Genomic DNA, 26273 nt, shown 5'->3' with positions numbered 1-26273 from the left:
TGTAAAACTATTATATCTTGTAATTTGTGGGACTACGTTTTTATTATACGTTAAATAAAAAAAAACTGGTTTTGAACACAGTTTAAATGACTTCAGTCAATTTTTGCTATCTACCCACAGTTTTATTTTATTATGATTCTTATGTAACTGTGATTGATCATAAAAGATTTTTTGCTATATCATTCCTTTTCTATAATCCTTAGTGTTTAAATTTGGATTGAGCTCATATATAATTAACTGTAAGAGAAGTTAAAGCTTTTAAAATGAACATGAACATGGAAGTAGATGGGGTGAGTATTGGATTGTTCCTTGCTTTCTTAAAACGAACGTTAACCCAAAATGTAATTTATTACCTTCAAAGTACCGACTATAATTAGGTAGGTACTTTATTTTCTTCAAATGCCTGTTTAATAATGCACCGCTATAATTATAATTATAAAACAATATATATATATTTTTAAGTCTTACTTATTTATAGTGAAATTAATAAACACATATAGTTCGTTTTTTTTTAGCATTAGAAAGAACTTGAAAGAAGGTAAGTGATCTTGACATGTATTTTAGTTGAAAAACGCTTTTTAAAAATCAGTAACTATTACTTATGAAAGCAGAAGAATATAAATGATCATATTAGATTCATAATCGTTACATATTTGCCGTAACTTATTTTTAAAATGTGTTTTTCAATTAAAAGACACATCAAGATTGTTTACCTTATTTCTAATGCTAAAAAAAACGAACTATAGTTCTAAATATACTATTTTTAACATTTGTTTATTTTTAAACTATTTTCAGGAAGTGCGAAGGCACAATAGCTTTACGAGCCCAAATATCTCTCGTGCACCGGTTGCAAAGAGATTAGGGAGAGAACGATGTCGAAGTTATCACGCGCAAACACCTGAGGCTGAAAAAAATCTAGTTCGAAAAAGTGCACCTATGAGAATTGTGCCTAAAGTAAGCTGTCACTATTTTTTTAAATATATATCGAGTTGATTCGATTTTTAATTCGATCAAAGATTTTATCTTCAAAGTTTAGTTAAGAACGCATCCACTAATTTGTTGAATTTGACATTCAGTAGGCGCGTTCATAAATAAAGAAAAGTTTACCCAAAAGGAAACTTGATTTTCTATTCTAATATGGTCGAAAATATTAAATAAATTTAATTAGTATATTTCAAACTAGTCACTAGACCATAAAAACCCTCCTTCAAGATTGGTAACATATTAGAAAAGCAAAAATAAAGTTAGTAAATGTTGTGGCAGTAGGCATTACCAAATATGGAGTTCGCTCGTTCTCCCAACCGTCCTCCCTTCGATCCTTAGTAGCTCTCAATTTTATTTTCTGTTAAATATTGAGTTAATTTCAAATGATTTCATTGCATTTTCTAGTGTAAATACTATAATAGATATATACAAATAAAAGTGAGTTGGATATATTAACAAGTTCACAGTGTCAAAATATAGGTCATACGTATAGGTTATGTTACAGATGAAATTACTTAAACAAATTCGTTGGCTGTAGTCGGACTGTGTTTCTTTTCCAGATGTCGTTTAGAGTGGTGCGTAGTTCTAAATTTCGCCATGTGTACGGGCAAGCCCTCAAGCGTGAGCAGTGTTACGATAATATTAGGGTGTCGAAGAGTTCTTGGGACTCGACGTTCTGCGCCGTGAACCCCAAGTTCCTTGCCATCATCGTCGAGTCCGCGGGAGGTGGCGCCTTCATCGTGCTGCCCCACAACAAGGTGAGTCCACACTTTCATTTATCACTCACTGTATTTTTAAATCTATAAATAACATAGTAATCTGTGAAGCATCTAGCAATAAATCTAATGTTGTGGGCAGTACATGGTGTTAAGACGCTATATACATTTATTACGGATATAAATGAGAATAAATAAATCACTTCACAGTCCAAAATTAGTTAATATCGTAGTCTATACTGTGGAATGATTTATAAACAAATGAAACACCTGAAAACTGTACTGAATCTATCCTCCTATTACTCCTATATTACAGTACAAATGCTCACTTACATCATTCTCAGCTGGAGGCAAGGATTATTTAAAACTTTTTCAAATAGGGTAATTGCGTCAGTTTATCATACAGTGTCAGTTTCCGTCCACTTGACGGATTAGCAAATAATACATTTCATTTATAATTTGCTAACTTGAGAAATATAATTTTTATGTAGATAGATAAATTGTTTAGATATTGCAATAAGTCCAAATTTGTGCAGAAATGAAGGTTTATATTCAAATTTCGTCAAGTGGACGAAAACTAAAGCCAGACGAAAACTAGCGCAATCACCCTATGTAGTTATTTAATAATAACTACTAAGTTCTTAATTGTGACAAATTACTAAATGCCCTTTTGTTTTATCCTATTCTTTTATCCAAATAACAAATTTCAGACATTGTTATAAAAAGTGGTCGTTAAAATATAATTCTTAAAGGACCTCAAGTCAACTTACTTAGGGTTTGTGTCACCAGAAAGGCAACAGCCCTACTTGTTAATCAAATTTGAACCTTAACATTTGATCGCACAGCTATCACCATAGATACCACTGTTGAACATTATAAGGTATATTTTGGTGCGACAAACTAAGTTGTTATCTTGAAACGGTGACTACTGTTTATTTGGCTCATTAATATGTAATCAGTGAAGGTGAATGCCACGCTGAGCATTCTATATTGATAAGAACTATATCTTACGAGCTATCAAAACTATTTTGACATATAAAGTAGACATGGGCCGAATATGGACTTTGCCGAATACGAATATTCGGTTCAGCTCATACCGAACCGAATATTCGGTTGGGCTAAAACACTGAAAACAAGTTCATTCAGGTCCGCGGTCTGCACTTATTAACTTGTTTTGATCCTTTTCCTCCTGAACGACCGGGAATGTTTATGAAAATAAACAGAAACATCTCAAACCTGATCGCGAAGTGCATCCGCGCTAACTAGCGGACGCCCTTCAAAAAATGTGTTTATTCGGTAAATATTCGGCAGTTCGAACCGCACTATTCGGCCAAATACGAACATTGAAAAATTTGCCAAATATTGAATAATTACTGAATATTCGGCTCATCTCTAATATAAAGGTTGTGTTGATTGTAAGGTAAAGTTGTATTGGTTTAAGAAACAGGTAAATATCAATAAGTATCTATTTTAAATATAAAATTGAAACTATGAGATAAGCATTGGACATTAGATTGAGGCACTTATTTTATAAAGTGAAAATAGCCCAACAAGTTTTTCTTTGTAATGAGAGGTATGTGTTGGCCACCTAATGGCTCTCAATAAAGCTATTTATAAATAAAAGCTTGTAAAGAGTGAAATATGTATTCAACTTGAAAAACTAGTTATTTGTTTTAACATAAATTAAAATATTAACATTTCTATTTTAGAATCATTGCATTTTAGAATCAGAATCATTTTCTAGTCTTTAGTGTTAAAAATAGTAAGATTTTGACATATTTTTTTTAAGCTCTTTATTGTGTGAAGGGATCATAACTAGATAATATTTTGCCAATATCTCTATCTTTATAAGTTAAAAAAAAGCTTGTAAAATCCAAAATACTGAGGGAGGATTATTTGGAACCTGGGACATGTTTATGTATTGACCCTACCCTATGAATCAGGAGGTTCCGGGTTGGAATCCTGGTTAGGGCATTTGTTTGTATGTTTATCACACATATTTGTTACTGAGTTATGAATGTTATCTACATATTTAAGTATTTATTAATCATTGGTCCGGAAATACCCGTGGACTTTCCAATTGAGTTTGGCTTATAGCAATAGATAAGCAGATAAAGAAATCTCGATTGTCAGAGTAGAGTCTCTGCAACCAACTCAGTGGTAGATTTGCAGTGTTGGCCACCCTGGGGCGCCCCTTTCTCAGCACCCATCTATAGACTGCCACCCCTACAATCTTGCCACTCTAGGCCTGGGATTTTTAATTTTTTTTGACGGAGTGGGAATGCGTTTATGCACGGTGTGTGGGACTCGCCGCTCCTTTCCCCTCTCACACACAAGAGAGGGGGAGAATTTGGCCCTACCCACTAAACCCACTCCGGCGTTTCACCCTCTATGCCGTTCGTGAGGGCGCACTGGGATCTACTGGGATGACATTCCACCACGGCGCCCTACTGGGCCTTAATGGAAATCCGCCACCGATCTGTACATAGCATAGGATAGAAAAACATAGCTTAACTAGATTTAAACCTAGATAGTGGCATGCATTCCCGTACAAGAAAAGCACAATACTGGGAAAGTGATAACATTGTGCAACCATTATGGCTGACAATGGGGTGTCGTAATACACACTGTTTGTGTCATTACATTACACTTGTGCTTTCGATAGTGTCTATGGGATATACAGTAAAATGAATCACAGATAGTGTTGTTTTTAAGTAGCTTTAGTTTTTGTTTAACTGACAATAACAGACTTTGTGTGTTTGCTTCTTGATGTTGTTTTGCCCCTGCCCCTACATCGGCTACATCTGATACCTTTAAAGGAGCAATTCTTGTTTATTTATATACATATTTCGGGGATCTCGGAAACGGCTCTAACGATTTCGATGATATTTGCTATATGGGGGTTTTCGGGGCGATAAATCAATCTAGTTGTAGTTTTTATATGTTTTCCGAGCAAAGCTCGGTCTCTCGATATTAATAATGAAAACCGCATAAGTATATACCCAATAATAATCTTCGCACTTTCCTATATGAATGTTGAGTTGTTTGTTTCTAAGAATAAATAAAGCGTAATATACGTACGTAGGCCCTTTGACACTGCCCTTATATTTCGTCAAGTCGTATTTCTGGACAGGATATATAAAGCATTTAAGGTAGCGCTCGCCTTGGTCTATTTCTGACTCGTATTATGTACATACCTGCGTAGTACGATGTTTACCTACGTACCTAATACATACCAGTGGGGAGACACTCCTGACTTCGGGTAAACTCGGCTCCGTTCGGCTCAACATTGCTCCGAGCAATTATTAGGGTTGGCACCACTTGACGTCCTTTGCGTGCACGACCACAGATAAGATAATTACTTGAATTTTGACAACCCTAAATAGCCGAAAGGGATAGTGCCATACATTAGAAAGGGATATCATGATTCGACCCTGAATCGCTGTCAAACTTCGGCTTTGTAGGAAGTGTCCTTTCTGTACGGTAGTACAGTCACCTGCAATAATATGTTACTCTTTGAATGCCGCAAAAATATGTGACACGTTCTTATGGCTCTACAAATAAGATCGTGTCAGATATTTTTGCGGCCTTCGTTGTGTAACATATTATTGCAGGTGACTGTACTATTATGTATTCTGTGCTAATACTAGTAGCAACCCATACCTACTTGTATTGTCAAAGTCGTAATACGTAATATCCGTACCAAAAACATCATAAAGGCTGGTAACGCACTTGCAACCCCTCTGGTATTGCGGGTGTCCGCGGGCGACGGTATTTGCTTACCGTCAGGCGATTCGTCTGCTCGTTTGCCTCCTATATCATAACAAATCTACCTATACTACCCAACACTGCCTAGCCTGTGCCAATATGTATTTTTATTTAATGCGTAATTAGAGTGATATCACAGAATAAATAATAGTACTACCGTACAGAAAGGACACTTCCTACAAAGCCGAAGTTTGACAGCGATTCAGGGACGAATCACGCTATGCCTTTCTAATGTATGGCACTATCCCTTCCGGCTATTTAGGGTTGTCAAAATTCAAGTGGTGCCAACCCTAATAATTGCTCGGAGCAATGCTGAGCCGAACGGAGCCGAGTTTGACCGAAGTGAGGAGTGTCTCCCCACTGGTGATATAGAAGAGAAAGATGCCCGCAATTTGCGAACTTCAGTGTTCGCGGTAGGCCCTCTCCGCTGGGTGGTATTCCACCTGTCCAATTTCTTTGTCCAATGTGCATTGCGTCTCACTCTCTCATTAAGCAAAATGTGAGACGCAAATACACATTCGAACTCTTATTTTATCGTTCATTGATGATGACCGCTCGGTTGTAACATTATATTACTTATAGACGGTCAAGCAAATCTTGTCAGTAGAAAAAGGCGCGAAATTAAAATTTTCTAAGAGACGATATCCCTTCGCGCCTACATTTTTCAAATTTGCCGCCTTTTTCTACTGACAAGATCTGCTTGACCAACTATACCTACACTTAAACAATAATATAATATGTATTATAATTGTATATTATGACATGACAGAATTATGATTTGATGTATACAGTATAACTTCATTTTTAGGGTTCCGTACCCAAAGGGTAAAAACGGGACCCTATTACTAAGACTCCGCTGTCCGTCCGTCCGTCCGTCCGTCTGTCACCAGGCTGTATCTCATGAACCGTGATAGCTAGGCAGTTGAAATTTTCACAGATGATGTATTTCCGTTGCCGCTATAACAACAAATACTAAAAAGTACGGAACCCTCGGTGGGCGAGTCCGACTCGCACTTGTTCGGTTTTTGTATATTTCTACCCGTTGTAGGTCCCGCACTCGCCACTGCGATTGGCACAAAACCGTATGATACAGTCACCTGCAATAATATGTTACACAACGAAGGCCGCAAAAATATCTGACCCGATCTTATTTGTAGAGCCATAAGAGCGTGTCACATATTTTTGCGGCCTTCGAAGAGTAACATATTATTGCGGGTGACTGTACATTGGTTTCTAGGCAATATAAAATCATTGCAATCACTTTTATCGCGTATTTACGATATATTTTATCGAGTTATATTACTTAGGGCCACTTGCACCACCCCAATAACCCGAGGTTAAGCGGTTAAGCTGTTAACTTAGTGTCAAATTGTACTGGGGACAATGGTAACTCCAGGATTAACCGGTTAACCCCGGGTTAGTGGAACGGTGCAAGTGGGCCTAAGCGTGCATTATGATCTATAAATATACGATATTCTCGTGATCATAGTCTAATAATATCAGTTGGTCATACGAAGACAGTATTTGTTGATGTCATATATGTTTGCTCGTAAGATAAACTAGTATATGGACTATTTGGAACATTAGATAATAGTGATAGTGCGTACGACGTTATGGTTCCGGGTTTTTACACTTAACCCGATAAGACAAGAGTGATACAAGAATGGTAATTCTGATGTAAGCTTTCATTCTAGACAGTATTTTGTTTAGGAGGCATTTATTAGGGTTCCGTACCCAAAGGATAAAAACGGGACTCTAATAAGACTCCACTGTCCGTCTGTCTGTCTGTCACCAGGCTGTATCTCATAACCGTGATAGCTACAGTTGAAATTTTCACAAATTATGTATTTCTGTTGCCGCTATAACAACAAGTACTAAAAACGGGTCTACCGCGATATAATTTCATTGTTTTTACCTTTAATTCCGACGTTTCAGCTGAGTTGCACCAGCTGTGGTCACGGAAAGACTGACGTCCCAACAAATGTCAACGGAGATATTAATAAAACACCACTAAACTACCCGAATTTTTTTTGTCTACCCCGAACATTTTTATAAACTAATTTCGGGTAGTTTAGTGGTGTTTTATTAATATCTCCGTTGACATTTGTTGGGACGTCAGTCTTTCCGTGACCACAGCTGGTGCAACTCAGCTGAAACGTCGGAATTAAAGGTAAAAACAATGAAATTATATCGCGGTAGACCCGTTTGTGTAATTAAATATGTGTACAAAACGCGAGAGTTTAAAGTGTTATAAGTACTAAAAAGTACGGAACCCTCGGTGGGCGAGTCCGACTCGCACTTGTCGGGTTTTTTTAAATATGTACAGGCAAGTGTTAAAATATGGGAGCACAAATCATACTCAAAAATATGTACCACAACATACAACACAATGTTTAAACACAATAGGGTATTTTCCTACTAGTCAAATCAGTTACTTTTTTAGAACTGTCAAAACGATTTGCTAATATGGAATTTATATGAAACATTACATCGTGACGTCACGGTCAACACACCTACTTTTTATACTTCTATCCGATTTATTAAATAGAACTGGTGTTCAAAAATAATTCCGATCTGTGTTTTTCTAATAATTATCTGGTGCTTTATTTCATGCATGGCGTAAAATAATTTATTTTAAATACAGTATAATACCCTATTATACAACAAACTTAATACAAGTACCTTATACTCGTAAAATAAATTAACTAAAACTAAACCTAACAAAAAAAATAGCTCTTATATGTCAGCGAATTAAGAACTATGAGACATATTTTTGAGTAAGTTATATGCACCCATATTTTTGCACTGTACAGTTTCCACAGGCGTTAACCTTTTCGACGCCGTGTCAAACACAAAAGCAGTCACCCGGACGCCACGTCACCGAAGTGTCAAAACTGAAATTGAACTTTATGCATATGCACGTAGGTCTATGTTGCTCTGTGGTCTGTGACCGATTAATCAGTCAGTGGCGTTGAACCTGCGGTGCGAATATATCGGTCATTGGCGTCCAAAAGATTAAACCAAAGTACAGAAAAGTACAGAAAACAAAATAGCCTCAACCGAATACAGAACCTCCTCCTTCTATGAAATTGAAGTCGGTTAAAAAATATACCTAAGATGAATCTTAAGACGGCTTCATAAGCCCTTAAGAAATTGCACATGTGAGGGAAAAATTCGACCCATGCCGCTGTGACCCATCAGGCGGCCGAGCGGTTTTAAGCATCTACATATCTGCCGCAGAGGACGCCGGTTCGATTCCAGACTTGGGCTCTGCCTTGGGCCTTGGTCACTTTTTCTTTCATATATATATGACATTTATTTCAGTTGTTAAGATTAATCTTATAAGACAAACAAACTCAAAACATTGTCGATAAAAATTCGTCTACTACGACGTTCGAGCATGAATCATTATATTTATTATGCAGAATGCCCAATCGATTAGTAGCTTGGCTGAATGACAATGGCATATGGCATATCATTGTCTTAAAAATATAACATAGTAATAATGCAAGCATGTGCCGGCGTGAGTGCTGAATGAGTCAAATGTAAGCATTTCTTTCTGATATCTATCTAATACCTTTAAACGAGCAACTCTTGTTTATTTATACGTTTATTTATTTATTATATTTCGGGGATCTCGGAAATGGCTCTAACGATTTCGATGAAATTTGCTATATGGGGGTTTTCGGGGGCGCTCCGTACGATTACGATTGGCACCTTGGCTAAGCACTCTGGATGGATTAGAAAATACCATTTTATTTTTATTTGTTATTTCAACCTTAAGTCATTCTCTGCGAAATTATAATATAGGTAATCCATGGGTAATCACACTATATTATACCACCTAATCGCGAAAAAAATTGGCTGATCCATAGAAAACATAAATCTGATCAACCCAAGAGGTATGAAACAGTTTTTTTTTACTTCTTATACCTACTATTGCTAAGGTCTAAATAATAGTGGACCATAAATTATGATCCATAATGACCGTAATAAATAGACAGTATAGAAACTTTCATGGAACGTGTCTTTATAAAAATTGTCTTTTGATTCGTAACAAGAAAAGATGAAATCCGGTCAAACGCGAGTCAGTTTTAAGAAAAAAAAACCCTGTACAAATGTGTGAAACTATACTTACACGAAACCCTAGAGAGCTGTTTCCCACTGACGTCCAGTTTTTTGCGGGTACGGTTTTTTGCAGGATCCCGTTTTAGTAGTATAGGTGCTAATATAGTAACTTTCACAAGAGGATTCTGTTTGCGGGATCCTGCATTGCACTACAGAAAACTGGATCCTGCAAAAAACCGTACCCGCAAAAACTGGACATCAGTGGGGAACAGCTCTAGGGCGCACTCGACCGATTTTTGAAATATTTTTTGCATTTGAAGTGTGTACTCGTGTAATCGGAATGTAACGCGAAACCGTGCAGCGCGCAGTTTCCCGCTTTTCTCGGCGCGCGTGGGCGCTGTTTCACAACACGACTATTTGTGGCTTATGATATGATAACGTAAGGGTCCCCAAACGGCGTATACATTAGTAAACGTTAAAGTATGAGTCGGACTCGCGCGCTGAGGTTTCCATAACATTTCTCTGCGCGCGTGGGTGCTGTTTCACAACACGACTATTTGTGGCTTATGATATGATAACGTAAGGGTCCCCAAACGGCGTATATGTCGTAGTCAGATCGTATAATCCGCCGTATTACATTACGGCTAGCCGTTATCAAAAACAGGGGCGTTTTGAAATGCGGCGGTTCGACGATTAGCCGGATTGTCATTGCGATACGTTCTTCAATAAGGCGGCCAACGTTTAGCCGCATCGTACTACTATTTTAGATTGTAGAGTGACCAGTTCTTTCGGTCGCCTACGTAACCGGAGTTTGACAATGTTTGCAATTTAATTTATTTTTACCATGGTCCCACCGCACTACATGTGTTTCTTTTCCAAAACATTTCCTTCACAACTTAAATAGACGGAGCCCCGCTTGCGGGGCTCCTATTTCTGGGCGGTTTGCCCTTCGGGCATCTGAAGCTACCTAACGAACCTAACCTACTTACCTACCTACGCTTTTTTCCCCAAAGTGTAATGTTTTCACGGACGTCTCACTAAATCAATAGGTAGGTAGGTTAGGTTCGTTAGGTAGCTTTAGATGCCCGAAGGGCAAACCGCTCAGAAATAGGAGCCCCGCGAAGCGGGGCTCCGTCTAGTTAAGTTGCGAAAGAAATGTTTTTTGAAAAGAAACAGTCCGACGAACTCCAGATTTGATGGACACCCCAGCGTTTGTCAGGCAGCGCCACGGGTGTTAAAAATGGGAACTAAAAACTGTCAAAGCGGCGGCTAATGACTCGCTGTATTACATTACGGCTAGCCGTGTTGAACAACGTATGGCTCCGAATATATTCCGGCGGATTCTCATTCAGCCGCATTCAATCCGGCTAATCGTTAAACCGCCGCATTTCAAAACGCCCCTGTTTTTGAAAACGGCTAGCCGTAATGTAATACGGCGGATTATACGATCCGACTGCGACATATACACTAGTAAACGTTAAAGTATGAGTCGGACTCGCGCGCTGAGGTTTCCATAACATTTCTCTGCGCGCGTGGGCGCTGTTTCACAACACGACTATTTGTGGCTTAATATGATAGGATAACGTAAGGGTCTCCTAGCGGTGTATTCACTAGTAAACGATCAAATAAAAAAAACCGGCCAAGTGCGAGTCGGACTCGCGCACGAAGGGTTCCGTACCATTACGCAAAAAACGGCAAAAAATCACGTTAGTTGTATGGGAGCCCCACTTAAATATTTATTATATTCTGTTTTTAGTATTTGTTGTTATAGCGGCAACAGAAATACATCATCTGTGAAAATTTCAACTGCCTAGCTATCACGGTTAATGAGATACAGCTAGCCTGGTGACAGACAGACGGACGGACGGACAGACAGACGGACAGCGGAGTCTTAGATTACTAAGACCTTTTACCCTTTGGGTACGGAACCCATGAGTATATAGATAAATACATACTTACATATATACCTACATATGAAACACCCATGATTCAGGAACAAATATCTATGTTCATCACGCAAATAAATGCCCATAACGGGATTCGAACCCAGGACCATCGCCTTCATCGGCAGGGTCACTATCCACTAGGCCAGATGTTTGTGAACTGTACAGGGTTCGATTTGAACCTAAACGTCCGGTTGAAAGCCGCGCGCCTCACCGCTCGGCTACCAATGCTACCACTTGTGAATATTTTGCGTAGTTTAAAAATATCCTTGTATTTAGTGTACCTGTGCTTATTCTGGGTTTGACCCCAAAACGCGGCTGCCAACTTTCTATACTCGTTCCTGCTAATATCACAAAGACCTAAATGACTCGGCATGTCTTAAATTCGCTGCTTCATTTCCTGCGCAAAACTAGGTCTCCTAAAACATCTCGTTATTAAAACCTAGGACACATTGGAGAGATGTGATTACCAACGAATGGTCTGCATCTAGGTACACTTAGAATCTTCGAATGTAATACGTCTCTGTAGTCAAAAAACTAGTAAAGGTATATAAATTCTGATAATTTTCCTGACGTCTCCATGCTCGTTTTAGTTGGTTATTGTCTGGTCAGCTGCCTGTTAGCCATAGTTTTTGCGAAAATCGCCAGGACAGAGGAGAAATTGTGTGTATGAAAACTTGCAATTTTAAATGCATTTTGTTATACGTCTCTTCGAATGTGGACGTGTACAAACATCATCGCTGAACCTGATGCTTATAAAAAACGAGAAGTGGTTGAGAACTGCGATCTGATGGAGCCGGGCAGGCGAAAACATTTTTACCCAACGTAGACGTTTCGCTCACGCTTCGTGCTTGCTCAGTCAATTATTTCTATTTTACGGCGCTTTGGGCTAGAAAGGGGTAAAAAACTAAACACACAAACAAAAATATATCGCCAGTTATCCGTGGGCCTCAAAAAGATCAAGATAAAATCATTCAAAACATCAGATCTGAGAAACAGGATCCCACTTTAATTACTTTCTCGGCTAAACAGCGAAAGTTCATTAGCGGGCCGCTAATTATCTGCGCGCGCCGGTCTAGCACTTGACTTGCTTGTTTACCCACACGTGCTTTAAGGGACACTCAGATGCTCCTTTTTTAGACCCCAACGCTAAACCCAGCACATTTATTCTGGTTTCCAGCGAAATAGAGTTAGACCAAGAAAAGTCTGCAACGATTTTGATAAAAGCACACGCAGTGCAAGTGTTATTTTAAACGTCAAACTTGTTGTAATGATTTTAATAACACAATCATTAATAAAACATTTTTTTTTCTCTTTATCTATATGTTTATTTTCTTTTCTAAATAAGAAAATTGAGATTTTCTTATTGACATAGATTTATACCTTTTAACAAACATGAATACATTAAATAACATGATTAAAACTAAAATATCTATATCTAAATAAAATTAGATTTCATTTTAATTAGGTACAAAATATATTATGTTATAAAAATGAATAAAACTGTAGCCAATTAAGGAATTATTTTTTTGTTACTATAACATCATTTTTAAGTCCTAGCGTAGAACTAAATACTTTTTTTTTAAATTTAGAGTGATATAAAAGTGTTTATCAACTTGTTTCAGGTCGGCCGTATCCCAGCAGACCACCCACTGGTTGGAGGTCACAAAGGCCCAGTATTGGACATCGCCTGGTGCCCCCACAACGACAATGTCATCGCCAGTGGCTCTGAAGACTGCGTCGTCAAGGTAAACTTAACAAAACCCAGTAGTGGGCATAACAGACCCAATGTTGCACATAAAGGCCCAGTATTGGACACACCTGGTGCCCCCACAACGACAATGTCATCGCCAGTGGCTCTGAAGACTGCGTCGTCAAGGTAAACCTAACAGTTCCAGTCTTCCAGTAGTGGGCACTTAGCAGACCGAGTGGTGGGCATATCCCAACTCAGCAGATCCACTGCTGGACAGAAAGGCTTAGTTTAATCATCGTTAAATTAAATTTCTCATCACATCATTTGCAATGTCAAATTATAATTTTTTCGAGTTTTGCACGTAGGTATGTGGATAAGATGCGTATGCTGATTGCTTACATTTACACATTGCGGAACATGCGACACAACTGAAAACGCCGTGTCGCCGAAATAATTTTTAGCTTGTAAGATTTTACTATTGTATGTATGTTAGTTTGTAAGGTATATCTATGGGCCTTAGTTGCCTGATAATAAATGATAATTGATTTTGATTTGATTTGATTAAATGGTAATGTCATTTTGTACAGTTGTTAATTCATGTTTTCAGGTGTGGCAAATTCCCGATGGCGGCCTATCGCGGACGCTGACGGAGCCAGTGGTAGATTTGGTGCTTCACCAGAGGCGAGTCGGTCTCGTTCTGTGGCACCCGACAGCGCAGAACGTTCTGCTAACTGCTGGCTCTGACAATCAGGTATAATATTGTCGAATAACAGCTGACTTTGTAGATCTGTGCCCTGTTTATCAAAAGCTTGTAACTTGTAATACAAGTGGAAGTCCCTTTTTGACAGCTTTTGTTAGAAAGGGACTTCCACTTGTATGACCTAAGTCTTGGTGGAAGGAAAACATGGGTATCATAGTGTCGCGTTACCCCGCTGAATATGACAAGCAGAAACTTTTTGATATTTTCAAAATAATTGACCAAGGGAGAGCGAAGGTCTCCCTTTCAGGGCATACATTCGTTAGTATTTTTGCCTGCCGGCTGCCTGAATCTATTAAAAATTGGTGAGCAGGGTCGATAATTATGTAGATTTTTTTTTTGTCAATTAAGTCTGATTCTAGTCAAAATATGAAGCCATGGAGGTTCAGAATTTGCTCAACTGCATCGAACACACGCTCCGAATTCCGACAAAGCACGTGTATATGGGCGTCTTAAAAAGTCTTCTGCTAGACCTGAGGGCCTACCGCGAACACCCAAGTTCGCAGATTGCGGGAATCTTTCTCTGTCACTCTAATTACGGATTATTTGGAATAAAACAGAAAGATTCCCCCAATTTGCGAACTTCGGTGTTCGCGGTAGACCCTCTGGGACTTTGCGCTGACAGTTCTACACTCATGGACAAAATTAGAAAACGCAAAAAAAAAGTTACATTCATAATTTTGAAATTACTTTAGGTGCAGGTGGTTTATCCAGTAATTAAACCTTTTTTTGCATTCCTCTAAATTTGTCATTGAGTATAATAGTTTATTTTAATTTTTAAAAAGCAGAAACGTCTGCGAACGATGCTATTATAGCTTAGAATAAATTTAAAAGTGGAAAAATTACTGTCTTGGGTGAGACTTGAACTCTCGACACCTGGATCGATACTCCAGTGCTCTGCCATCTGAGATCTCTCCAGTGATTTGCTCAGATGGCAGAGCACTGGAGTATCGACCCAGGGGTCGAGAGTTCAAGTCTCACCCAAGACAGTAATTTTTCCACTTTTAAATTTATTCTAAGCTATCATAGTTTAATCCGAACTTTAGTTACCTAATTACGTATTATCTGACTTATCGGCATGTTTTGCAGATCGCGATATGGAACGTGGGTACCGGCGAAGTTCTGATCACGCTGGATTGCCATCCCGACCTCATCTACTCTGCGTGTTGGAACTGGACCGGCAGCAAACTGCTCACCACTTGCCGAGACAAGAAAATACGGTATAAGATTTTTTTAATGTTATGTAAAATAAAGATAACTTTTGACGCAGCCTGTTGAATTTTTAGTGCCCCCTCCGTGTTGCGCGATTGCACGGAGCGGGTGGACGTCTATTGAAAAATAGTATGAGCAACGCTTACTGACGCGGACGCGTGCAACTATTTTACCCGCAATAGTAAGATAGCCGGGCCACTTAAGTCCAAAGCTACAAAAAATTCAAACTCAGAACAGATACTCAATACTTACTCTAAAATGCGGGGTGTAATAGTTATTTGTACAACAAGAGATCAAACTTTGATCTCGTGTAGTACACAAAATTTTTCACCCTAAGCAGTGAGAACATACCTAGAGGGACAGAGATAATAGAACCCAAGTATATCGAACTTGTATTAGACCCCGCATGTTGAAATGATATTTGACTATAAAGGTCACTTGAATGTCATTTTGTCTAACTCAGTGAGCAAAATCGCATTTTGCTCACTGTTTTTAAGAAGCAAAGTACCCTTGTTCGAGCTGCTGAGGTGAAAAATGTATTGTATTGTTTGTTGCAGCATCATCGACCCTCGCAAGGGCGAGGTGGAGGCGGAGGCGATAGCGCACGAGGGCAGCAAGGCCTCGCGCGCCATCTTCCTCAAACACGGACTCGTCTTTACAACCGGGTAACATTACATATCTTTGTAAAAAAAATATCTAGATAAAAGAAGCAAAAATATTGAAATTTGTAGAGGACTAGTAAATAATTATTGTAGAATCCAATGACATGGCAATGGCAAGAATTGAAGAACACCATAAGACATCTGCACAAAAAGTACTAAGGTTAACTGAAGTAGCATGACAAATACGAACATTTTCGAGAAAATACGATGGAAAACAATTATGCACTACATCTGTACATCTTTTATTTTCTTTAATAGTTTCAGTCGCATGTCAGAGCGGCAATACTCGCTGCGCACCCCGGACGCGCTCGGCGAGCCCATCGTGACGGTGGAGATTGACACCAGCAACGGTGTCATGTTCCCACTCTACGACCCCGACACCAACCTCATCTACCTCTGCGGCAAGGGAGACTCGGTCATCCGGTACTTTGAGGTACGGCGACCTTACATTATACTAGACTTAGATCGCCATCTTGTAGTCAGATTAGTCAGAAGAGACAAGTTTTGTGTTTTGACGATTTATTTATTATGTTAAGGAGTCGTGAAAATTGACACACATTCACATATATACATATTCAACCATTTCCATTAAAATTTACCTGCTTGTAATTTTAATTTACATGTAGTCTTTATTTTACAAACTAAATTCGCATTTTTGCAGGTAACGCCGGAACCGCCATTCGTGCACTACATCAACACCTTCCAAACGCCAGACCCGCAAAGAGGTTCGTAACTAACAAACTCTATTATTAATCAATATAGATGGTCAAGCAGATCTTGTCAGTAGAAAAAGGCGGCAAATTTGAAAAATGTAGGCGCGAAGGAATTTCGTCTCATACAAAATTTGAATTTCGCGCCTTTTTCTACTGACAATATTTGCATGACCATATATAATTGGTTTATCGTGTAAAAAAAAAGTATAAATGTTAGACAGCTGAAGTTCAAATCAATTATAAATTTATAAGACTTTGATATGTCCTACAAATATATGTAATAAAATAACGGAACCAGTGTTGGACACCTTAAACTGGCAAGTACCAGTAATGGACACTACATTGTTATTTATAATATTAAAAAAATGCAAATAGAGGATCAATTTTATTATTATGCCTAGTATTTTGGAAGAATATTGGTTATATAAATTAAATGTTGCAAACAAATGCATTAGTTTGGCTTAAATTATTTAAAATGATAAAATATTTATAAGTTCTGTGGCCTGGTCTGGTGCTTTCATCCTGTATAATGATCGTAAATTGAATCAAAAATGAGTGTGCACGGTGATATGATGTTTTTCTCATCACGGAACACGGACGCGGACCTTTGGGAGGCGTGCGCGGAACCAAACCCAACACGTAGAGTCCATTTTGACACTTAAATGAAATGTAAGGGGTACACCGAGCGGATGCTGCCATTGCCCGTGTCATGGCACCACTCTGAGGCAGCACCCGCCAGGGTGTAAGGACTATTGAGAGTTGATGGAATCTTGAATTAGATTGGGTGAAAGCGATGGACTAAGTACTGATGATGTATATGATTGTTCTAGGTATCGGCATGATGCCCAAGCGAGGTTGCGATGTCGCGACGTGTGAAATTGCCAAATTCTACAGGCTGAACAACTCTGGTCTGTGTCAGGTAAGGATATTAGTTTTAAACGTTTTGTTTTCGCTCTTTAAATCTTGTTCAATGAATATGTGTGTCGCGTAAATTCAAACTTGGGTAAATCCATTCGACCCCCCAGCAAATATCTTCCCTGTTACCTTTTCTTAATACCAAAATCGCAAAATCTGACAGTTGGATTTACCCGAGTTTGAAGTTAAGCGACTCAGTTTCGAAGAAGAAGGAGTTAGATTTTTTTATTTAGGTATGTTTTTTTTTCTATCTTAAAATATTTAAGGTAACACAAGCATTTGTACTTGCTCTTGCTTTCAAATAATAATAGTGAAAGTACTGATGTTGGCTATTTAACACATTCATTGCCGACGCATTACGATTAAATAGTTTCGTGACGCTAATTCGTGTTTTCGGCAATTAAGGGTTAATCCATTATACAAGATTTTTCCTTTCATTCCAGGTGGTATCAATGACGGTGCCCCGCAAATCGGAGCTGTTCCAAGAGGACTTATACCCCGACACGCTCAGCGACGAGGCTTCTCTTACGGCCGACGAGTGGGCCGGCGGCGAGGATGCGGAGCCCTGCACCATGTCGCTCAAGGTACCCAGGGAACCACCCTGTATACACCATGTCGCTCAGGATACCGTAGGGAACCCAGCCTGCATACACTATGCCGCTCAAGTTACCAAGGGAACCCATCCTGTATACACCATGTCGCTCAGGGTACCGTAGGGAACCCAACCTGTATACACTATGTCGCTCAAGATACCCAGGGAACCCACCCTGTATATACCATGTCGCTCAGGATACCGTAGGGAACCCACCCTGCATACACTATGTCGCTCAAGGTACCCAGGGAACCCACCCTGTATATACCATGTCGCTCAGGATACCGTAGGGAACCCACCCTGTATACCCCATGTCGCTCAGGATACCGTAGGGAACCCAGCCTGCATACACTATGTCGCTCAAGGTACCCAGGGAACCCACCCTGTATACACCCATGTCGTTCAGGGTACTCGTGAGGAAACCACCCTGTGTGGGGGTGGTACTACCTAAATATCATCATTGGCCACAGCATCTTTGCAGATGATAGTTGCAGCGACTAAAGAAGGTATTTTGAGGAGGTAGTCTACAGCCTACATCGACTGCGATGACTGTATAGACCAATGGCCGGTCGGCATTTCTTGCCGCAACGATCACAGACGTGTCTTGACTCCTGGGGTGGTCCAGCAGCTCTGCGATTTCGTTTCTGCCTAAGTTGGTCCAACCAGAGCTCGTCATGATACAAGTCTCGAAGTCGAGAGAAAGAGATGAATCCTACTTGTTACCTTTCCCTAAAGGAATTAATTGGCTTATGGACCTACGAGTGTAATACATGTATTTTTTTGTAGTTTTAAGAATATTGTTATTATTACAATACAAAACATCGCCAAAGGTATGTCTATGTAGGCATGGTTTTTAACTAACATAATTTAATGATGGTAAGTTTTGTATTTGGGTATTCTAATACAGTTAATTAATGTATGATATCATTTAGCTGTGTTTTTAAATAACTATTGATATAGACAGTTAAAAACAAAACTATAATTTGTAAACTTTATGAAATTTTAATAAGGCAAATGTTTTCTTTTTGCCAAAAATTAACAATCGTTCAGTGGAATAGGAATAGTACTCATAGTAGTAATTTCACTTTTCCCCGTTTGATTTTACCTTGATAATTATCACAAATATCACAATATTCATAAATGAAACATGTGATAATTATAAAATACAAGTCAGTTAAGTATAAGCATCTAAATTTGCAGCTTTTGATTTTACTTCGATAATTATCTGATTTTTCATTCATTGGCAATTATCAAATTCAATTCATTTCCTATGGAATAGTACTCATAGTACATTTGTTACATATGTTCTAGGAATTTGATTTTACTTAGATTAATAATTAACACATTTTAATGCATTACAAAAAAACTAACTTTTTTCGTCAACTGACAATCAAAATTATTTAACATTCTAGCAGAAATCTCGTATTTCGGCACTGAATTGATATTGAGATACAAACTGTGTATGTATTTCAGGTATTTGTTACTGTAATTTTTTTTTGTCATCAATTATGTGATTATCTATACGTCTTATAAAACAAAGTCCCCCGCCGCATGTGTCTGATTGTATGTATGTATGTTTGCGATAAACTCAAAAACTACTGAACGGATTATCATGCGGTTTTCACCTATCAATAGAGTGATTCTTGAGGAAGGTTTAGGTGTATAATTAGTTAAGGTTTACCCGTGCGAAGCCGGGGCGGGTCACTAGTTCAAATAAGACCAGTTCTCAAAAGATTATAGGACTTTTTTTAAACCTAATCGAACGTGTGTTTAGTTGTTTACTCCATTGTTACCTAGAAAAGGTTGTTAGAAATGGTTCTATTTGATTTTAACTGTCATACAACCAAACGACAGATGTAAACCATAATTGTTTTCCATCCTATTTTCACGGAAACGTACGAACGTGTCTTGCTATTTCAGTCAGTCGCGGTACAAAAGTACTGAGGTTGACTGACGTAGCACGACCAATACGACCGTTTCCGAGAAAATACGAAGGAAAACTGCATCTGCACTGATACTCATACGGAATAAGACCCCAAGTTATCGACCTTCTATGTAACAATGCATTACTGATTCCATCTCTTTCTTTGGTTCAATACAATGACCGTGAAGAAAGAGACAGTTGTTGTTATAATAGCATTTGTCTGGCTTCAACCTGTTGGCTTCCTCTAACATTTTAATTTTCCCGTGTGTGTGTGTTTACTGTTTATGTGATAACTATGGATTTTATAATAATATACAAGTTTGAACTAACAACTATATTGAGAGATCATTAGACCAGCAACTCACTTTAATGTTTTGCGCAAATATGGGTCCGCCTCTCTTTCTTTTGAGTGTATTAAGGAGAGAGACGCGACACAAATATTTGGAAAAATACTGCAAAGTGTGTTGTGAAGCTTTGGTTTTTTAAGATATTCCCGATTTGTTTTTTACTTTATTTAAAATACGTGGTATATGTAGTATGCTTATTTAAATACCTAGGGGTAATTTTATTTTCTGTAGAAATGTTCAGTAGCTTATACAAATTCGTGATGTCATTATTTATTATTTCCGGAGCGTCATCTGTATTTTTATTGCTTTTAAAGCCAACTAAGGCCTCCAGAGTCTGTGACCGGATTCGAACCGGTGTACTGCCAATTTTCTAAACACATACAATACATATTAAAGCCTCATCGTCTTGGCCATTTTCTAGAGTCAGACCAAGTTAACCCTGCACAGACTTTGTAATTCAAAGTAGGGCACTTACAGTCACCGCACGGGACTGTTATGTCATTTAGGGTTCTTGCTAAATTGGAAATTCTAAGCGCACGTATTGAACAGCCAATTTAGCTAGGACCCTAAATGGAGCATGAATCGCGGAGCGTGATGGTACATTAAATTTCTATGAAATTATGACATAGATCTTAAAATTGTCACGTCAAAGTCGTGTGGAGTTAGTTCTCCTATCCGAATCACTAAGGGATTCTGGAATTAAGAGTATGTTGCTATTCATATATTTTAAAAATCAAATATATATATAAATGAATCCCTATTTCCCTTGGTCACGGCATCACGCGTGAATGGCTGGACCAATTCCGATGATTCTTTTTGTGTTGTGTTTGATATTGTCAGGAGAAAGTTCTTATGAAAATAAATTTAAGAAAAAGCAAAAAAAAAATAGATAGAGTTAGACCAAGAAAAGTCTGCAGCGATTTTGATAGCCCACGCAGTGCCAGTGTTATTTTAAACGTCAATCTTCTATGAAATTTGACGTATAAATAACACTTGCACTGCGTGGGCTTTCAAAATCACTGCAGACTTTTCTTGGTCTAACTCTAGATATAGGTAGGTGAGACGAAGTTCACCGGGTCATCAAGTTTTATAATAAAATCGAGTATTCCTCACACACACGATTACCCCCACCGCCAACAAACCGGAACCCAGACAGATGCTAACGCTAGGGAGTCCCCTAACCAACTACAGGAGCGTGCGCTTGTCGTGCAGGGCGGCTACGTGTCCGGCCGCGCCGCCACGCAGCTCCACGTCACCAAGAAGGCCAACGCGCTCGCGGGTGCGAAGGAGAAGGAGCGCGACAAGGACAGGTCGCCGACGCCCGCGCAGAAGAGGGACGACAGTCAGTGCGTCACTCCGGCCAGCGCGACGCCTCCGCCGGCTGTGACTGCTGTTATTGTAAGTATTGTGGATTGATGGGTATGAAACACGTAAGGCTGACGCGCTCGCGGGTGCGGAGGAGAAGGGCGAGATAAGGACAGGTCGCCGACGCCCGCGCAGAAGAGGGACGACAGTCAGTGCGTCACTCCGGCCACCGCGACGCCTCCGCCGGCTGTGACTGCTGTCATTGTAAGTATTATGGCTTGATGGGTATGAAACATGTAAGGCTGACGCTCTCGCGGGTGCGAAGGAGAAGGAGCGAGACAAGGACAGGTCGCCGACGCCCGCGCAGAAGAGGGACGACAGTCAGTGCGTCACTCCGGCCAGCGCGACGCCTCCGCCGGCTGTGACTGCTGTCATTGTAAGTATTGTGGATTGATGGGTATGAACACGTAGGGCTGACGCGCTCGCGGGTGCGAAGGAGAAGGGCGAGATAAGGACAGGTCGCCGACGCCTGCGCAGAAGAGGGACGACAGTCAGTGCGTCACTCCGGCCACCGCGACGCCTCCGCCGGCTGTGACTGCTGTCATTGTAAGTATTATGGCTTGATGGGTATGAAACACGTAAGGCTGACGCGCTCGCGGGTGCGAAGGAGAAGGAGCGCGACAAGGACAGGTCGCCGACGCCCGCGCAGAAGAAGGACGACAGTCAGTGCGTCACTCCGGCCAGCGCGACGCTGCCGCCGGCTGTGACTGCTGTTATTGTAAGTATTATGACTTGATGGGTATGAAACATGTAAGGCTGACGCGCTCGCGGGTGCGAAAGAGAAGAACCGAGACCGACGCCCGCGCAGGAAAAGGACAACAGTCAATGTGTTACGCCGGCCAGCGCGATGCCTCCGCTGGCTGTGACTGCCGGTTGACTGTCTTGACTCATTGTAAGTATTTATTTTTTTTGTGGAAATTGTAAAGTGAAAATAACAAAAGGACAGATTCCATGTCCTCTCACAAATGGAATTTTAGATAAAAAAAAGTGTAAAGACATTAGACGTGACATTAATCCAAAGAAAAGAAAATCAAGCAATAAACGAATCTACTGCGCTTTCGCATGTGAATGCGAACAAAACTAAAAAGGTTTTAGAAGTAGAATCGTAAATAAAAATTGGTACCAAATACTACAGGCACCAGTCACGCCGCATGATTAACTACGTCTTTAACCGTAACCGTAACTTTCTTCAAGAAACAGTTATTTTATTCAAACGTGTAAAAATCTACCTCGTTTCCACAGGAGAAACAGCTATCCGACCTAATGGACGAGATCCGGAAACTGAAATCCGTGATAGTGAAACAAGAGAACCGCATCAGAGCGCTCGAGGCCACCGTGAAGGAGGCCGCCGTGAAGCCGCCCCTCTCCCCGCAGCCCTCCCCCCAGCCCTCCCCGCAGCCCAACCACACCGACAACATGGCGCCCGACGAGGTGTGAGCGCGGGATGGCGGCCGAGACTAACGAGGTCTGTTATAAACCAACACCAACTGGCGACTGAGGTGATAATGACATTTCTTTCACTCTTGTCTTAATCTTAACAAGGGTAAAGAAGATAGCATTATGATTACGACCTCTGTCGCCAATTGGTATTGCGGTGGTAATTATAGAAAAGATGTCGCTGGCTAAACATATTTAATTGCTATACAACAGGGAGCTAAGTTAACTGGAGACTTTTATTTGTAATTTTATAATAAATGTTTTGACTAACTCGTTCAGATTTTTATGACGATTTAAACCTGGAGCAAAAAGTGATGCCTTGTCCGGTACAGGCTTCGCGTTTTTTCTCTTATAATTACCAAATGCTAGTGACATCTCGCGGATTTCGGTAGTAAGTTTGATATCTGATTTTTTGAAGTAACGTTCGTTTTTATTTTACTAAAATTATATTTGACATTGTTTCGATAGCTAAACAAAATACGAGGACGGTATTTTTGTGTTAGTTTGAAAGCAATGCTAAGCGTTGTTGGAAATATCTCATACCTGACTGTCGTCCTGAAGAAAACACTATGTTATTGTGCTAAAATGAACGTTTTTAAATATTTATAGTAATGAAATATGTTTGATAATTATCTCTGTATTTTTTTATTTAAAAAAAAACAGTCTCTGATAAATTCACTGTGCAAAAAATGTTACATACACTTTTTTGTGCAGTAAAATTTAAGTAAATAATGTATTTTCTCAATGGACGACAGGTGTGTGATGTAATTTCCAATATGCAATAGAGATACTTAATTCGGTTAGGTATTTAAATAATTTTACAATTCAATATCGGTATCATTACTTTGATAAGTTGATTTTACATTGTTAATTATCAATCAACAAAGATGTTACACATCATTTGTAATTATTTATTTTGATAAATAACATAGCAAATTTCTGTCATAGATATATTGTTTTGCCCTCAAATAATAACGCTTTAGAGTCTGTTTTTATCGGTTCCGTGTAACTTTTTAAAATTATTTGTATACTAAACCGAATCGAGTATATTTTATTTATTAATAACATTGTAAATATTAAGGTTAGCGAGTGATACGCAATAATGTGCCTTATTTTACACTATACAAAGTAGCCATTTTGATGACGTCACAAAAATTAAAAAAAGAACAAATTGGTGATGATTTTTTTGCATTTAGTGTTCCGTAGGTTTTACAATTCGCCACTTTTGGCGCTAAGGCACTTCTAAAAAATCTCTATTTCCCAAAAGTTTAACTTTTCAAACGTTTCCCATCTAAGGTTCTTATGATATTTTTAATTTTTTTTTTCAAGATTTTAGTATCATTCACATGTATTTAGTTTTATAATAATGTCGGCATTGCATTATGAACTTTAAATACTAGGTTTAAGGCTGTATTTGCTTAACTTATGCCTTGACGAAGTCTTATGAATCTTATGATATATATGTTCTTATATGTTTTTGTTACTGTATTTTGGACAAAAGTCTGAGAAACTTATGAGCTTATAAATTACCTTTGTTACAATTGTCTTATTTTGATAAGTATAAGAAAATTTACGTTGGTTCATATTGCAATGTCGTCAAAATCAGAGATTGTCAAAGTATTTGAAATAATTAGTTTATTTATTCGATTTGTATGCAATTGCGTTTACTATGATTAGTCGTAACGTATGGTATGGTGACTTATAATTTGAAATGTATATGTTATTAATTACCGATAACACCTACAATATATTATACTATCCCCTAGCCGCCCAGACGCCAAAACTTGCCCAGAAAAATGCAATTTTGATTTGTCAAAACAAAGATTCAAATTAGAATGGAACAGGAGACCTTTTTATAGGACTCTGGGCGGCTAGTGGCTATTATGTAAATTTATTTATGCAAGGAATCACTGGTCTTATTTGAATTTGAACTGCGTTGTAGTAAAGTTAAACAGATACTAAACTTTTTGTTTTTTCGACCACATTTAATTGTAAAATAATGTATGTGTTTTTTCTTATTTTATTAAGTGACTAAATGTTTTGGATGTAACTTTTTTTGTATATTTCATTAATTTATCAGTCATCCTACCCCGCGTTTGTCGGTATTTAGTGTTAAGAGTCCAGTAACTCGGTGCTTGTATTCTAAACCCTATTGCTAAGGCGTTACGCTTCTAATTTGCTGGCTCAATGCATTATTAATTATTACTATTACTGTATGTTTGTAATACTCTTAGAAATTTAAACTATACATAAATGTCGGCAACACTCAAAGAGCCAAACGATTTGAATCAAAAATGAAAACGAAAAATGACATTCGATTGACAGTTTAAATATTTAAAAAAAAGTTTACTTCGAACAAAAACATTTTCTAAGAGTATTATTAATTTGTTATTCTATTATAATACTATTATTCTTATAGATATTCTAAGTTTGCTGTTTGTTCTAATAACACTCTTCTGGCGTCCGCCGTTTTTACTAGTTTGACAGTTATAATCAGTCATTTTTATTGTGATTTTGACAGTACTGAACCGCTCTTGTTAACATAAGGTGTATTATGATTTAACAATGATATATATTACTAGTTGATATGTACTGGATTGGTTCTGATAGACTAAGAATTCTCAATTATTAAATAAGTGAAACGTAGACTAAAGGAAAACGAAAACGCTTTTAAGGAAAGGAATATTAAAACACCCATAGTTATAAGTTGTGCTGATCTCGAGAACGTTCTCGACTTACTATGAGAAATATTCTCGAGCGAGAACTTTTCCCATACAAAAGGGAGAGAAATCTCAAGCACGGTACAACTCTACCCATAGTATACCAAAATATTTTGAGATCTGAAATAGATAACGCTTTACGCCGTGATATCCTCCTAAGGCCCAGCCGTACACAAAAACCAAAAAAAGCCACTGAAGTCTAAACCTATAGCGCATGGAACTAGAGTTGATTTTGATTTGTTTGAAAATTTAGCGAAACAAGAAATGCAACTCTGTTCCAATTGAATATGTTTTAAATTGCATCGAACTGAAGATGTGCTATAGGTAGGACCTTGGGCCTTAGGAGGATATGTTTTGTGGTGACTGGACTGTCAAACGATAGCGCTAGTTACTTCATGCTGGAAGGGGACGTACAGCGACATCTACATCAGCTGTCAAAATTCCATCTAAAATATTG

At 38.7% G+C, this 26273-nt stretch overlaps 1 protein-coding gene across 1 annotated transcript; it reads left to right on the top strand.

Moving 5' to 3' along the window:
• Nucleotides 1–161: 161 nt before the first annotated feature.
• On the top strand, nt 162–24404 carry LOC134799932 (coronin-1C-A). Its single transcript, XM_063772369.1, has 13 exons — nt 162–290; nt 796–954; nt 1545–1742; nt 13105–13227; nt 13780–13923; nt 15019–15149; nt 15699–15806; nt 16062–16236; nt 16465–16528; nt 17347–17435; nt 17875–18015; nt 21486–21692; nt 22902–24404. The coding sequence occupies exons 1-13, from the start codon at nt 264–266 to the stop codon at nt 23094–23096; spliced, it is 1761 nt and encodes a 586-aa protein (XP_063628439.1). The 5' UTR covers nt 162–263; the 3' UTR covers nt 23097–24404.
• Nucleotides 24405–26273: the final 1869 nt, after the last annotated feature.

The sequence above is a fragment of the Cydia splendana genome, chromosome 19 (genome assembly GCF_910591565.1).
Source record: "Cydia splendana chromosome 19, ilCydSple1.2, whole genome shotgun sequence".
Taxonomy (NCBI): Eukaryota; Metazoa; Arthropoda; class Insecta; order Lepidoptera; family Tortricidae; genus Cydia; species Cydia splendana.
Note: the sequence above shows the minus strand (reverse complement) of the source record. Positions and strands in the feature narration are given on the sequence as shown.